Source organism: Oncorhynchus masou, chromosome 31, assembly GCF_036934945.1.
Source record: "Oncorhynchus masou masou isolate Uvic2021 chromosome 31, UVic_Omas_1.1, whole genome shotgun sequence".
NCBI classification, from domain to species: Eukaryota; Metazoa; Chordata; class Actinopteri; order Salmoniformes; family Salmonidae; genus Oncorhynchus; species Oncorhynchus masou.
The window spans coordinates 28,435,846-28,452,941 of record NC_088242.1 but is presented as its reverse complement, the minus strand read 5'-3'; the positions used below and the strand labels follow the sequence as shown (position 1 = coordinate 28,452,941).

The following is a 17,096-nucleotide window of genomic DNA, read 5'->3' as shown; positions in this document are numbered from 1 at the left end:
GATCAAGTCCCAAAGACATGCTTAAAAACAATGGGTGACCAAGCATTCTGCTGCCTCGGCCTGTGGCTCTGGAACGAGAGCCCCCATCTGGAACGAGAGCCCCCCCCCCCCATCTCTGCATGTTCAGACGACCACTGTCTTAAAGTCTGAGCTCAATAATCACTTCTTCAAACTGGCTTTAACTTAATCTGATATATGATGTGGTGTCTGTTGTTGGTCTTGTACATTAGTTTCAAGTTCTATTGTTTTGTCATTGTCACCTCTCCTCTTAGTTTGTGTATCTTGTATAGTACTGGACCGCTAGCTCTCTTTAGCCCTCTTATTAAAGATTTTTCATTTAAATGGTTGCTCTCAACGTGAACAGCTTTGTGATTTACATCCGTAAACGAAAAGTGCTCTGCAAATCTAAGGTATTATTATTACTTCTGTAAGGATGAGAATGGGATATTCATGATTGATTAGAAAGGCCTCACGTGTGTATAAATTCCTGTCTATCACGTGAACTAATTGGGATGGTGTTTGCCTGACCCAGAATAAAGTCACTTCCTGTTGAGCTCCTTATGCTGTCTCATGTCCATGTCCTGTCTTATAGCTGATGTTACACTCCCTGAATCCTCCAAACAGCGTGTTACACTTCAAAATATATTTTCTATTCTTCAATGTTAGAAGGTCATAACTCAGCTCCTGAATTTCGTAGACGAACCAAAGACATCCGAAGATAAGTGGAATTCTCGTGGAATTCACTGCTTGTTTCTAGCCTTGTGGGGGCATGCAGTACCCCTTGTTAAAAAAAGGTCAAAAAGCATGGGTATAGATTGCTTAATGTTATCAGGATCCCCCCCCCCCCCCATGCTGTATCTGTTGTGTGTCGATACCGTACACCTTTTTATTATTTAGTCATCAGTATCAGAGATTTGTTTCAAATGCAAACGGTAATACAAAATGTCTTTAATGTACCACTATACGCTTTTAGATATGACAAATACATAATACCCACATCATGCACATGAACTGTAACACGTATCCTTCAGACTGTCCTCTTCAATATGAACATTTTCTGACGACAAAAAATGTACACTTACCTGTTAATCCTCTATTGTGTTTATATACTTGCAGGAAGTACCTTTATGTGATAATGTTTATTTGAGTAATTTGATTGTTTTTCTGATAAAAAGTAGGTACATAAATATACACCGAGTGTACAAAACATTAGGAACACCTTCCTAATATTGAGTTACACCCACCCCCCCACCCCCCCTTTGCCCTGAGAACAGACTCCATATGTCTAGGACTCTACAAGGTGTTGAAAGTGTTCCACAGGGATGCCGGCCCATGTTGACTCCACTGCTTCCCACAGTTGTGTCAAGTTGGGGAGTGGACCATTCTTGATACACACTGTTGAGAGTGAAAAACCAAGCAGCGGTGCAGTTCTTGACTCAAACCGGTGCGCCTGGCACCTACTAACATACCCCGTTCTAAGGCACTTAAATATTTTGTCTTGCCCGTTCAGCCTCTGAATGGCACACATACACAATCCATGTCTCAATTGTGTCATTGTTTAAAAATCCTTCTTTAACCTGTCTCATCCCCTTCATCTAAGCTGATTGAAGTGGATTTAACAAGTGACATCAATAAGGGATCATAGCTTTCATCTGGATTCACCTGGTCAGTCTATGTCATGGAAAGAGCATGTTTTGTACACTCAGTGTATGTAATTGTGATTTTTCATAAAACTCATATTTCTTTATAGTGGAACATTACTCACATCCACGTAAACAAAACGATACACAAATGTACCATACAAAGAATCTGTACAAAGATACAACAACACCAATCTCATTGTCTATCCAAGCAAGGACTAGTATCACGTCCTCGCTCCTCGCCTCCTTCTCAAACCCAATTGGATGAGAAAACCAGGGTTCTCCCCTTTGACCTTCTCCTCAAATGGGTTTTGAGAAGGAGGAGAGGAGAGAAGACGCAAGGAGCATGCAATTGAGATTCTCCCCATCTGTCCGGAAACAAGGCACCGTAACAATTCATAGCAGTCCGGAAAGGGAGGTAGCAGGGTTTGGGAGTAACTGATTACAAAAAAACAGCTAAAATATGGTAATCCGATTACAGATACTTTTGAGAAACTAGATGACTACTTCTTGAATTACTTTTAAATTCAGAAAAGATGTTTGTTTCGGTTTTCTCAATGACAATCAATTCAGTATTGAAAAAAGGGGCAAGTTCGTTCCACCTGAGTGTGGCAGAGGCCACTATGATGAGGCCACTATGATGACACACCAAATGCGTTTGATGGATCCTTTTTGTCTTCTTCGAACGCCTCTTCTGGGGAAAGTAATCCAAAAGTAACTGAAAGTATTCCGATTTTGTTACTGAGTTTGGGTAATCCAAAAGTTACATTACTGGCTACAATTTTGGACAGGTAACTGTAACAGATTATATTTACAAAGTAACCTAACCAACCAGGACAGGGAGTGTCCACAAGATGGAGGAGGTTAGAACTCGCTCTCCTCCAGTATCTCCTCCATGGTCTCTCCCAGCGTCATCTCTCCATCGCTACTTGACAGGCTCTTCCTGGTGTGGAACTCCAATCCTCCCGTGTCTCTCTCCCTATCTCGCCACCCTGCCACCTCCCCTCCTTCCACCTCTCGTCGCCCTCCTTGCCCCTGCAAGGCCACCTGCAGCAAGTGGGAGTGTGTGGCAGGCCCACCCCCCTCCTCGTATGATTCACTCTGCTGGGAGCCATGGGGGCGTCGGCCTCTAGAGCACTTCCACAGATGTTTGAGGGGCTCGCCCCGGAAGTCGATGCAGGGCGTGACCTGGAAGTGGTTTGTGAACAGGAAGAGCTGCCATCGCTTTTTCAACTCTGTCTGGACCTGGAGATAACAGATTTTTGTTTGTGTTTTTATTTGTATTTATTTATTATTTTATATTACGATTAGAACGATTGGTTAAGCTAACACTTAGGCTACAGTAAATTGAACAGCTAGTTTGTGGATAGTTACCTCTACGTTGGCGAAGCAGTACAGCACAGAAACCAAGAATCCCTGAGAGAGAGGTATGACACATAAGGATTGTATTCAAGGTAGCAAACTCTACCGGGTCATTTGCATTTATTATCAAGACAAATTATTTTCCTATAAATGCAGTTCTTAATGGGATCAGGATGTTTTCCTTTCTTTACTCAACAGGAACAATTAAACATTTGTTATGGTCTTGTGGAAGGTGGCCATTTTGTTATCAGCTCTTACCTGGAAGGAGCTAAGAGTGAGGTTAATGAAGTTCCTGGCATAGCGGCTGCTTCCCTCCACACTCTCATCTATCAGTATAGTGAAAACTACCTCGTGGATCCCCAGTAGAGGGATCAGGACTATCGTAGCCCTGGCCAAGCTAACAGAGAAAAGGAAAGGAGTTTTGGCATTCAGACTGTACTGGGGTTCAAATAAATAGTTGCTCGAAGGTGCTGGCTACTACTGTCAAAGATCAGAGTAAACCTTTAGAGTGACCGTACTCTACCTGTATCTGTAGTCTGTGAATTTCACTTGGTCTGCCTTTAACTTTGAGAGCAGCAACATTAGTATTTTGATGAATATGTAGAAAATGACCTGCAACACAAATCAAGTATATATTTCTTCTGTAAAACAGTAGGAGATGCTTATGTTTTTAGGCTGGTGTGTAAAAAGTGAACTGTGTCTTTAAGAGGAGAAACCCTATCTTATTGGGATCAGTGCACCCTAACCATTCTGCCCTATATGACATGCTTGTGACTGCTTCTGACACCCACTGCTCTGGCTGACGTCTATGTCACATGGTCTCAACTATTGATCTTAGACATCCCAAAATCGGTGTGAAATCAGTGAAGAATCCCAGGAAATCTCACAAGAGCTGATGCCCCCAGTGTGTCAGTGGCTTGATAGACGATTTATCGTTGTGTCACGTTCTTAGATATCAGTGGAGCATTATATGAGTGGTGATACAGGAGATTGCTATAGGTTATATATTGTAGGTTGCTACTCACCAACACAGATAAAGTGATGGGTCCCCTTATTATCCACCAGATCCATCTATTCTCATTGTTCCAGCACCTTAGGACAGGAGAGATTCAAGCGAGATTTGGGCCTACAGCATCAGCTTGTATCATAGACTATTGGGTATTTACACAGATCAGTACTGATTGGTTACTTTATTGCGAACAGACAGAAATATGACCAGAAGTCTTGAAATGAGTGGTGTTAATTCTCCCAAAATACTTACCCTTTATTTTCATATAAAACTTTGCTCACTGTCCATGGCACCACAAACACGAATGGAGTACCTTTTTGCAAGAGCAAAAGTATTTTGTTGCCATGAGTCAATCTATCTTCATTAGAGCCTTACCCTATCCAATCAGAATCTGTCTTTTAAACATTAGAGCCTTACCCTATCCAATGAACATGTGCCTTTCAAACATTAGAGCCTTACACCCCAACCAATCAGAATGTGTCTCTTAAACATTAGCGCCTTACCTCAGGCAATTAACATGTATCTTATAAACATTTAGAACCATACCCCAGCCAATGAGCATGTATCTCTTGAGCAGCCGTCTCTTGGTGAGGACGTCGGTGAAGAGGAGGGTCTGGAGGAAGATTGCTTCTACCAGGAGCCAGAAGTAGTTACAGGCTACAAAATACTCCATGGACACCCGGGAGGCCTTACATACCACCGTTATCTACAGGAAGAGGAGATATTAGATGAAATATGATATATTACATTGCCTTATCCTTGTTGAATAAATGTACTTTACATCATAGTCTCTTGTGACAGACGTTAACGTAAGAGCACACCTAAGATTTGTTTCTGGGTGCCCGAGATTTCTTCTATCATAAGAAATAAGTATCCTGAAGGCCAGCATGGTTGGAAATGTAATGTTTTTATAGATTTTTTTTAACAAACTCTACAGGACATGAGTACCACTGAGTTGGAGTATGAGTTCCACCCTTGGTCGTCACTGGGTAGCCTGGTGTACATGACATGTAACACAATCTCCTTTATGAAGACGGCCATGGCTCTCAACATGAAAGACACAAACAGATTCATGTGGATGTAGTTCCTCGTACAGTGGAGCTTCCTGGAAGAGACAGAGGTTGGCATTGACTCAAACCCACCACTGACTATTTTGTGTGGAAATTGATTTTGTGATTATGCGACTAAGATGAATGCTCAGTACATAGGCGCAATCCATTGTGGTTTATAGTGATCGATAACATAATCTGTAATCTTGTTATTCTGCTTCCCCTGGTATCTGTTTTATATTGTATTATCAATTAATGGCATTGAATCAATGCCATGACTAAGGAGTATGTCATTGCTTTGCAGTTGTGTCATCGCCCTACGATAGTTGAATTCATCATGATCATCATTAACATGTGCCTAAACCCCTGACCCCTGTGCTCTGGCCCCTTGACACTAACCTGAGAATGCCCATGAGCAGAGTGGCCAGAGAGAGGGAGGAGAGAGACAGAGAGTAGCCGACGATGGAGATGACCCTAAGGGCTGCATGGCGAAACCACTCGTCCTCCTGAAAGACACAGACATGGAAAAAAAGAAGTGAAAAATAGGCAATTGACCTTTACCTCTGAAATTCACTTAGAAATTCAAATTTCACTGATACAATGTAAGCAATACATGGTTATAACATCTACTGAAAAGACAGGAATGCCAAAAGATCAGTGTTGCCGTTTATACACTATTCAGAACCACATTCCTGTAAAGCTTAGAGAGGATCTCATGTTAACTACTGTTGAAGTAATATGGCTACAGGTTCATCTGCCTCACCTAAAGCCCATTCTGGTGGGAAGCCGCTATATACCACCAAGTGCTAACAGTCAGTTTCTGGCTAACGTGTTAAATGGTTGACAATGTACACAACCGCTCAAATGTTTTAGAACACCTACTCATTCAAGGGCGTTTCTTTTTTTGTACTATTTTCTACATTGTAGAATAATAGTGAAGATATCAAAACTATGAAATAACACATATGGAATCATGTAGTAAACAAAAAGGTGTTCAACAAATCAAGCTATATTTTCTATTTGAGATTCTTCAAATAGCCACACTTTGCCTTGATGATAGCTTTAAACAATCTTGGCAGTCTCTCGACCAGCTTCATGAGGTAGTCACCTGGAATGCATTTCAATCAACAGGTGTGCCGTCTTAAACGTTAATTTGTCGAATGTCTTTCCTTCTTAATGCGTTTTAGCCAATCAGTTGTGTTGTGACAAGGTGGGGGGGGGGGGGGGTATGCAGAAGATAGTGCTATTTGGTAAAAGACCAAGTCCAAGAACAGCTCAAATAAGCAAAGAGAAATGACAGTCCATCATTACTTTAAGACATGAAGGTGAGTCAATTCTGAAAATGTCAAGAACTTTGAAAGTTTCTTCAAGTGCAGTTTCAAAAACTATCAAGCGGTATGATGAAACTGGCTCTCATGAGGACCGCCACATGAATGGATGACTCAGAGTTACCTCTGCTGCAAAGGAATGTCAAATAAGTCTGGCTGCACAACAGATTGGCAGATATACTGCAAATTGAGAAATCATGTGACTAAACTGGATATAAAGAAGAAACTAGACCATGAAACAAAGATCAATTATATAGAGAATGATAGTAAAAACTTTGGAGCACCTTAAATTAATTTATGGGCAAAAAAGCAAACTCTGCTCCATCATTCATTGAATCAGATGGCTCATTCATCACAAAACCCACGAATATTGCCAACTACTTTAATGATTTTTTCATTGGCAAAATTAGCAAACTTAAGCATGACATGCCAGCAACAAACGCTGACACGACACATCCAAGTATAACTGATCAAATTATGAAAGACAGGCACTGTAATTTTGAATTCCGTAAAGTGAGTGTGGAAGAAGCGAAAAAAAAATGATTGTTGTCTATCTACACTGACAAGCCACCGGGGTCTGACAACTTTGATGGAAAATTACTGAGAATAATAGAGGGAAATATTGCCTCTGCTATTTGCATATCTTCAATCTAAGCCTACTAGAAAGTGTGTTCCCTCAGGCCTTGAGGGAAGCAAAAGTAATTCCGTTACAAAGAATAGTAAAGCCCCATTTACTGGCTGAAAAAGTCAACCAATCAGCCTGTTACCAACCCTGAGTAAACTTTTTGAAAAATGACCAGATACCTGTTTGACCAGTTTGACCAGATAAAATGCTATTTTGCTGTAAACAAATTGGCAACATACTTCTGTACACTTACATTTAAGGACATTCAACAAGCACAGTACTTACACAAATAACTGATGATTGGCTGAGAGAAATTGCTGCTTTTGACATTATAGATCTTAGTCTGCTGCTGGAAAAACATTTGTTATGGTTTTACACTCCCTGCTATATTGTGGATAAATAGTTACATATCTAACATAACAAAGAGGGTGTTCTTTAATGGAAGCCTCTCCAACATAATCCAGGTAGAACCAGGAATTCCCAGGGCAGCTGTTTAGGCCCCCTACTTTTTTCAATCTTTACTAACGATATGCCACTGGCTTTGAGTAAAGCCAGGGTGTCTATGTATGCAGATGACTCAACACTATACACATCAGCCACTACAGTGACAGAACTGACAGCAAAACCGGCTGAGCGTGAAGCTCCATCGTGCGCCATCGTGCATACATTTATTTTGTCCCCCCACACCAAACGCGATCACGACACACAGGTTAAAATATCAAAACAATTTAGCTAGCTTGCTGTTGCTTGATAATTTGTCCTGGGATATAAACATTGAGATGTTATTTTACCTGAAATGTACAAGGTTCTCTACTCCGACAATTAATCCACAGTCAACCGAATTGTTTCTAGTCATCTCTCCTCTTTCCAGGCTTTTTCATCTTTGAACTGTGGTGATTGGCTTCATATTCTTATAATTTTTGTCCAAAAGGAAAAGGCTGGCTGTCGCACAAGGATAGCAGCTATATTTTGCGACAGATGCAGGGTTTCCGCATACTCCCATAAAGCCCAGCTCATTGGCAATCTAGCTAGCTAGCTAGCTTTGTTTGGTGCTTATTTGACAAAGTTAGAGTCGATCAAGTGAAGACCGCCAGCGTCATCGGCGTGCCATTAAGGCGTCACTCTCTGACCAAATTTGGTGTCCTTTAGGATATACTACACCCTTAATGATATAGTGAAGTCTGGTTACGTTCTAGGATCTCTGAGGAATACATACGAATGTGATTTGACTGGTTGAAACAATGTTTAGGGTTAGATTTTCAAAGATTCCTTTCTCTTTCTTTTTCTTTTATTTCACCTTTATTTAACCAGGTAGGCTAGTTAAGAACAAGTTCTCATTTGCAACTGCGACCTGGCCAAGATAAAGATAAATTGAACGAGTGGAAATACAAAATCGATCGTGGATGCCATATGGACCTTTTTAGGATATGAAAAATGAATTTATCTAACAAAACAACACTATGGTATCTCTGGGACTCTTTGGATGATAAATCAGAGCAAGATTTCAGAATGTAAGTACACATTTCACCTTCAGAGGTGAATTTATCAAACCTTTTGCAGTGAAAAAAGTGTTTTGTTGTTAGGAGCTCTACTCAAGCAATTGCATGGCTTTTTTCTCTCTCAGTAATAGCTACTGTAAGTTGGACTATGCAGTTATATTAACAAGAATTTAAGCTTTCAGCCGATGTTAGACACATATATGTACCGACATTTGTTGTTTCTCTAAAATCTGCGATCGTGACACAAGGGGCTGCATGATTTACAACTATCCCTCCTACAGGCTCTAGATTTGTTGCACCTAGACTACTGTTCAGTTGTGTGGTCAGGTGCCACATAGAGGGACTAAGTTAAATTGCAATTGGCTCAGAACAGGGCAGTATGGCTGTACATAGAGAGCTAACATTAATGATACGCATGGCAATCTCTCAGGGCTTAAAGTGGAGGAGAGATTGACTTCATGCATACCCCACAAGACCACCAGAGGTCTCTTCACAATCCCCAAGTCCAGAACAGACTATGGGAGGTGCACAGTAATACATAGAGCCATGACTACATGGAACTCTATTCCACATCAGGTAACTGATGCAAACAGTAGATCCAGATTTAAAAACAGAAAGAAATACACCCTATGGAACAGCAGGGACTGTGAAGAGACACACACACAGGTACAGACACGCATACGCACATGGGTGCTGGCACATGCACTCTACACACACATTGTAATATTGTTGTATAGTGGTATCATACATGTTGTGGATATGTGGTGGTGTGACAGTGTTACACGATGCACTGTTTTATCTTTTGTTTTATGTGTAATATAAGTGTCTTAATTTGTTTGCAACCCAGAAAGAGTAGCTGCTACCTTGGCAGCAGCTAACGGGGATCCCTAATGAAATACAACTGGGGCATGATTTATTGTTGACGTTTCAGTTGCAAGGCCTTTTCCAAATGCAAGGCAAGCCTCCACTTTGATTCCTCTCACAGCCTTTTCCTCACCTCGGGCTTAAAGAAGTCTTGGTCATCACATTCTGTCTTCTCTCGCCAGACATCCGTAGAATTCTCCTGGAGTCGCCAGGACCCATTGGACAGACACTCCATGTACACTCTCCTGGAGTCATCTGGGTCAGGAAGAGAAGAGGAATGACTAGATCGGTTATGGAGAGATTTGCTCATGTTCCAACCATGTTGGAAGGCACGTGCAACTGTGCTTCTAATTGCGTGTGGTACTATATGAAATGTTATGATGTTGTGCCATCACATGACTTTATAGATATAGAATGCATGGATAGGTGTGATATTTATTTATTCATATGGGACAATGCACATAAATCAACATCAATATTACAATAATGAAACATCCATGTAAATGTGCCGGGGTTAGCCAAAAGATCATTTGCACCTGTAGTTCCTGGGCATGTAAGGGTCTTTTCACGGCCACAATATAAATACTCACTGAAACCATACAAAATATATCACTCTAACAACAACAACACTATCATCAACTGTCGTCTTACATATGAGGAATCACAGATAACTCATGTGTACAGGTTTGGATAGATTTGAGCCATGTTTTCAATTTTCAATTTAAAAATACAATAGTCAGCGCAGCTTCTCAAGTCCATGGGCATTGCATTCCAGTATATTGTAGCTCTAACAGAGAAGGCCAATTGACTGATTTTACTGTGTCGAAAAAGGACAATGCAATCCCCTCTAGTTTACTGCCCTGTTATCCTGGAGGTGCTTTCCTTGAACATGATATGCCGGCATAGGGGCGGAGAGACGAGACCATTCAGGATCTTAAAGACAAGGCTTGCATCTACATACTGCTTAAAGCTATACAGACTAAATAAATGATGTATGTAAATTATATGACAATGGTGGTAACGGTTTGGTTTGTTATCAAGTGATTCAATTGCATTCAGAATAGTAGCTCCTGCCTGTGACCAGCATGTGAGGCAATATCTCAAATGTGAGAAGAATATAGCATGCATATATAGTTTTATAAACCTAGAGTTGGATAATCCAAACTTGTCTGTGTTAAGCACCTTCTTCACATGTTTCTTAAATGTCAAGTTGGAGTCCAAAATTACGCTGAGAAATTAGACACAACTTTCAGACGCTCCTGATTAACAAGAACAGCTTGTTGGGAAGAATCAATGGATTTCTTAGAGAAGTACATAGAAACAGTCTTTAAATGCAGGCAAGAATTAGTCATACATTTAGAAACATGTACCATAGCTTCAGTTAACTTGTTAACAAATAGTTGTCTATTTTTGAGTGCACATACAGAACTGTATCGTCCCCATACATCTGCATGTTAACTTGTGGGCAAACAAGTGGGAGATCATTTATATAGAGGGTAAACAGAAGGGGGCCTAATATTGACCCTTGTAGGACCCCGAAGTGTCCCCAAAACAAAACCCATTGACTTCTGTTTGTCAGATAGGAATACATCCAACTAATGACTTCAGTGGACACATTTAAGGGAGGATAGTTCAGATAGGAGGACCTCATGATTCACAGTATCAAAGGCCTTTTTAAGATCCAAAAAGACTGACTTCACCACCTATGTTCAGTTCATGTTTAATGCACTCCAAAAAATAACAGTTGGCTGTTTCGGTAGAATGGTTAGTTCTGAATCCAAATTGCAATTGATGGATTGATTTAGCCTGAATGAAGCCTCCAGACTCACCCTTTGTAATCCAGGGAAGGTAGGAAGGACAGGGCACTGACACGTTACCGGGGGCTGAGTGGGGCCAACACACAAACACGTCAACCATCCCGTTACAGTAGATTCCTGACAGGACAAACAAGTAAAGAGTAAGAGACAAACAGAAAAATACATCAATAATAAAGTTCTATTGCTTAATTAACGGGAAATGGATTTCCATATAGATCAATTGCTGCCCTGACAATCTGGCTGCAATTAAATTACAATACACATTGTAGCGGAAGAATGGTACAATGATACATGGAACTGGCCATTGCCAAAAACAAACTGCTCACCAGTTTCTGAGAAGATGCTTTCTGCTAAAATCCTGGTGCAGTTCTCCCTATATTCATTCCGTTTAGAGATCAACTCTTCAAGTTTCATCTTCGTGGCGTCAGTTAATGGGGGATCCTAATAAAATACAATCAATCACAGAGCCCACCACCTTTCATGTGAAATAAGACAGTTATAAAGAGAGGAATATTTTATGATAAACTATACATTTTTACCACCCCCAACAAGGTGCCAAGAAGACTGAGGGGAATGTGCTTTTAGTGAGAGTCCACAAGATGGCAGTATTTGAGTAGAATTCCTGTTGAGCTATCTAACTACCCAGCCTCCATCTTTGTTAGGCGTCTGTGTAGGCAATTTCACAAGCCTAGGGCTCAATTCAATCCGTATTGCCGAAGTTCATCACTGTAGTACAATTGAAATGTAAAGGTCATTTACGATTGAGCAGACATATGCAAGGCTAACGTGGAATGCAGTCTCCGCAGACGCAAGAACATTGTCTTAAATTTTAAATCGTGCTATAGCGTTGGACTTCGGCGATACAGATTGAATCGAGACCCTAATGTCATGTGGTCTAAACTAATAGAAGTAAATGCACCTGTTTCATTTACTCTGAGAAGAGAAATCAAAATGGGAGATTTGACCAGCAGTAACTCAGTTAGGCTGCATTTACACAGGCATGCCAATTATGATCTTTGGACAATTATTTGCATATCTGATATCTATCTGGTCTTTCCCTAATGTGTAAACATCAAAAATAACTACAGGGAATCTAATCTTTTGATTTACATTTCATACAGTACCACCTCCATATGGCTGCATTTACACAGGCAGCGCAATTCTGATCTTTTATCCAATGATTGGGCAAAATATCAGAATTGGGCTTCCTGTTTAATCTGAATCCTGATACAAACCCGATCCTCCATATGCAACCTCTGTCTGGACGCTCAGATGAGATTTTTTTGCTCTTAAGTAGTTTGATGCTGCGTTCCTAACCAAGTGGGAAGGTGGTAATTAACAGTTGTGAATTTGTAAATACCAGTTGGATCCATTCATGTGCTTTGAACTCGTTGAGAAACGCTGATTGGCTAATGGCCAACAAGCTGTGAGTACAGACATCATGATTGTAAACCAATTATAGCATTCAAAAAACAGAAGAGATTTTTATAAATAATGTTTAGTTTTTACATCTAACTGCAGAAAATGCTGTTATCGAGGTAATTTCCTTAGTAGGTGATGTCAGAGCTCAGCATGTGGGACAAGTCGGAGCTCAGGGATGATAGACGAGTTTCCAACTAATAATTATGAGGGGCATTCAAGTGGATTTTTCCCAGTTGTATGTGGTAAATACCACCTTCCCACTTGGCTATGAATGCATCATTATTACACACTATTGCGCATGCCCTGTTTTTACCATGACAACCACCCCAACATTACAGTAGCAGTGAGGGGAAATGAGCCTTACATCTGTTTGCTACTTCAGAGGCTACATCAATGCGAATGCGCAAATCTGATTTTGGTCCCATGTAAAACTGTGTGGACAGTCCAAAGAATTTCTGAAGTATAAAGAAAATCTGATTTGGGCTCTTAGGGTGGCTGTGTAAACACAACCTTATGCCTAATCATGATCTTGGTCCAAAATGTAAAGTGACTGCCCAGTGTTTCCAGATTTCTATGAAATATGACTTATACATTTTCCTTACAAATATTTTTAATGAAGTATGTTAAAAACCAGCTTTTCTGTGTTGCAATTGTGTGAGCCTACCACAACAACAAAATGGTGTGGGCGTATACCAGTCGAAAAAAGATTAACGCAAGTAGACTACTGATTGGCCAGCTCAACTTCTTCTAGACTGCTGATTGGCCAGCTCAAGATTACGTTATGCTCTATGAGGAAATAGCAAGCATTTTTTAAATAAATACAAATACAAGTTTGAGGTGGGGTTTTTGAAGTGTTTTTTTCTCGAGTATCAATAACCTTATTTGGATATGAGTTAACAGAATATTAACTTTGAAAGGTAACTGGGCAGATACTTTAAAATATCTTACCACATGATTTGGCAATATTCTATACAAATTAAACATTGACAAAACATAATAAATTCAATTATTCTAGTGACAGACCAACCCTTCTCTTCTTTTTGTAAATTAAACAGAGAATCAAGGTTTTCCCATTTAGAATCTGTTATTCCACAGGTGGGGTGCAGTACCATAGATATATAATCCAATGGATTCTATTTCTATGTGGGGTACTCTTTCTCTGACCAACATTTCCTGCCTTGCCTTCACACTCCAATGGGGATACATACTGTATATCTATCTGAAATGTGTAACCTCCCTGTGCCTGTCCATTCTATTCCCCCTCCACCACCACCTGTTCCAATGTGATCTGTCCTATCCTAGGAGCGCCCTGACTTTCTACCGCTTCAATTAACCCCTTCTGTCTCTTGTCATCAGTTTTTCTGGACAGCAGCTATCACAGAGGAGTGTGTGTGTGTGTGTGTGTGTGTGTGTGTGTGTGTGTGTGTGTGTGTGTGTGTGTGTGTGTGTGTGTGTGTGTGTGTGTGTGTGTGTGTGTGTGTGTGTGTGTGTGTGTGTCTGTCCGTCTGTCTGTCTGTCTGTGTGTGTGTGTGTCTGTCCGTCTGTCTGTCTGTCAGATCTCTCACTACTCTCTGGGATGAAAAGAAGGTACAGGGGCTCTCCTCTACTTTAAGAGAAAACACTTTAAAAGTCCACTGAGCCACTTAAGGGATTCTGAGCGTAACTCAGTTACATATTTGGAGAGAGTGCTGATTTCATTCAGGGCCTGGGATTAAAATCAGAGAGAGCTCTACTGAGATCATGTTTATCATATAGTATGTAGCTACTATTGAGTAAAGAGATGTATTTACAGTAAGTACACAAGGTAATACTGAAGGTATTGAGTTTTAGAAGTTACAAAGATAGAATCATACTTTGGAAATGTGTCGGTGTATTTTATGTGCTGTATACTGTATGTCCGTTTTTGGCTGTTCTGGTACATAATATTTATGTCTGGAGTGATATGCACGGCCATATGTGTGCCATGCCATGCAACCCAGTACATTATCATATAGCCATGTTGCTAAGCAACTCCAAAGTTCATTCATATCCCAGTCGCATGAAAAAAAAATAAAGATTTCATACCATAAATTCAGGGCTCACTGCGTCAGTGAGATAGATTATGGTTTAACAGTTCAAGGGTAGCAACTCATCCTCTCAATCAGATAAAGGATAACTGGAATCTGGAGCGAATTATGTTTCTCGGTTGTGAGGTTGGAATATTTGTGAGATTACTTCAATTCACTTTTTTAACAAAGTATTTGTTTTTTCATATTTTACTGAATATTATATATGTACTATAGGTGTTCAAATAAATGCTAAAAAATAAATAAATAAATAAACGTTTTTAGTTTTTACTGGCACTCCTTAAAAAGGAAATATCAAATGGCTCCAAAACTGGTTTAGAATCAATATTCTGGAGAAATTGAATTCAGATTAGTACATGTACATGTGTGTGCCCTGCTTGTGTGTGTGCATATGGCCGCAGGTACCCAAGCGGTTTAGAGAGAGGAGCCAGCAACCGGAGAGTTGCCAGCCAGTTTGAGTCCCGGGTCTGACAGGAAAATATCTGGTGGGAAGTCAGCTGGCAACTGGAGGGTTGCTATTATCAAGTCCTAGATGCCGTTGTACCTTGAGCAAGTCACTTTAACTGTATGTGTGTCTTTCGGGGGCGTTGGGATAAAGCAGATTTTGGTTGGACTTTGTGCTGACAAATAAAGTGATCTTAATATTAATGTGTGTGTGTGTGTGTGTGCGCGCGGCTCACCATCTTACCTGCAGACTGGAGAGGAGCAGTAGGAGTAAAGGAGAGAGTTTGGTACTCCCCAGGGCCCACCCCCCTCTGTGCCAGGCTGGTCGTAGCATGGGTATGGCACTTTGTTTACATATAAGCTGGATGGCACCTCATCGACCCGCCTGCCATCGATGTTCTCTTCACACTCATCCTTGTCTTACCTCTCAGCATCCACACCACACGGAACCAACACATGGACAAGCCTCTTCTCTAAAGTGTCCAGTCCTTTCACCAATGTGGTTTTCCAGGTAAAGATGATTTGAGACTTGTGAACGTTTTATGTGCTTGGTTAAGCTGACTTACTCACGGTGTAGGCTGCTCTCAGTGTTTGGCTTCTGAGCTGATTTTTGAAAGGCAGTGTCTTCTCTCTTCAATGTAGGCTCGCATCAAAACAGTGGGTTTTCGGGTAAAGATGATTTGTGATTGGTTTAGGTACATTTATATAGTTAGCTGGTAGAGATGGAGCCCGCTTCTTCTTAGGATTGTTGTTTCACTTCTTTTAGGAGTGGGTTGATATTCTAAAGGTAAATTCTTCCTGTAATTAATGTTTTGGGAATAAATAGTGTTCTTCTCTTGGTTGACAGGTGTTTAGTAAAGATATCCAGGCACTTATTCTAGTTGTGTATTATTTTGGAGAAATGTTCCCCATCTCATTGAGGCTTTAAACTGAGACACTCCTTTTTAAGTTGTGATCAGTTTGATAAAGTTTCCTCTGGCATCTCTACTAGTTTTAGTATTTTATAAAGTTGTCCTCTGTCCTAGTTCACAAGCATTAGTTAACTTGTCCTTTGTCCCTCACCTAATTGACGGGGATTAGCAAAGTCATCATTGTCTTCTTAGTATTTGGTAAAGTTGTCTTTGGCTCGTCTGCCTGTCGCTGTGTGTTTGGTTAAGTTGTCTTCGTCTCAGGCTCATTCTCAAGGGTTCTGTTGTCTGTCCTCCCTGAAGTCCTGAATGCGACTGAAAGCGTCTGTGGATCCTCACCCATCAGTCTGCCTCCCCTTTTCTCCGCCCGGCCTTGTCCCAGCCAATCAAGATAAGACAAGGGAGAGCTATTTTACTGGAGTGACTTTATAGTCCAGGAGGGGAACGCACACACAAGCAGAAAGTATACACACACATGCATGCGCACACACACACGCATGCACGCGCGCACACACGCACGCACGCACACACGCACACACAGTAAGGTGTGCAGTGTTGATCCAAGACTGGGGCTAAAGGTTCAGTGGCAGTTTTATGTGGGTGGTTCTCCCAAAGTAAGAGGGCCTCATCAACAGTATTTGACACTAATGGGATCTCTGTGTGGTCTAATGGATCTACAAACGCACCACAGGAGCTGCAGGGGCCATGACCAAACACACAGGATGGATCATAAGCCAGAGAAACATGTTGTACTACTGTTCATTCCTTGTGCAGATGGTGCAGCCCCAAAAAATATATTACTGTAAAATCAAATCAAACTTTTCCTAAGTGTACTCATGTATAAGTAACAATAAATAGCACTTTATAAACAACGAGAGAGGGGGGGTTTAAACTATGTTTGGAAGTAAACTACATTCCTTAGACATTTAGAAAGAAAGAGAAAAGCTAATCAATTGCTAAACTTATTTCACTATGACATCACAGTGTAAATAATGTGCTATATGAGGGTGGTTGAGTCTAGTGTTGTTGACACCATTATTTACCGCATTGTTTACATTTTGAC

General features: G+C 40.7%; 1 protein-coding gene across 2 annotated transcripts; it reads right to left on the bottom strand.

Moving 5' to 3' along the window:
* Positions 1 to 928: 928 nt before the first annotated feature.
* Positions 929 to 16,413, bottom strand: LOC135523742 (glucagon-like peptide 2 receptor). Of its 2 annotated transcripts, none has more exons than XM_064950610.1 (13): positions 15,370 to 16,413; positions 11,520 to 11,634; positions 11,206 to 11,310; positions 9,510 to 9,631; positions 5,460 to 5,566; positions 4,960 to 5,116; positions 4,558 to 4,717; positions 4,264 to 4,324; positions 4,028 to 4,094; positions 3,526 to 3,614; positions 3,261 to 3,399; positions 3,015 to 3,056; positions 929 to 2,885 (listed from the first exon to the last, which is right to left on the bottom strand). In XM_064950610.1, exons 1-13 carry the CDS (start codon positions 15,457 to 15,459, stop codon positions 2,505 to 2,507), a joined length of 1,635 nt encoding a protein of 544 aa, XP_064806682.1. In that variant the 5' UTR covers positions 15,460 to 16,413; the 3' UTR covers positions 929 to 2,504. The 2 variants fall into 2 exon arrangements, with proteins under 2 accessions (XP_064806682.1, XP_064806683.1); XM_064950611.1 differs by having other exon boundaries at positions 15,362 to 15,405.
* Positions 16,414 to 17,096: the final 683 nt, after the last annotated feature.

Excerpts from the sequence above, each read along its gene's own strand:
- LOC135523742 (XM_064950610.1), bottom strand. The coding sequence starts at position 15,459 with ATGCTACGACCAGCCTGGCACAGAGGGGGGTGGGCCCTGGGGAGTACC. Across the intron at positions 5,117-5,459 it reads CTGCTCATGGGCATTCTCAG|GAAGCTCCACTGTACGAGGA; the intron begins GTTAGTGTCAAG and ends TGTCTCTTCCAG. Across the intron at positions 4,095-4,263 it reads GTTTTATATGAAAATAAAGG|GTGCTGGAACAATGAGAATA; the intron begins GTAAGTATTTTG and ends TCCTGTCCTAAG.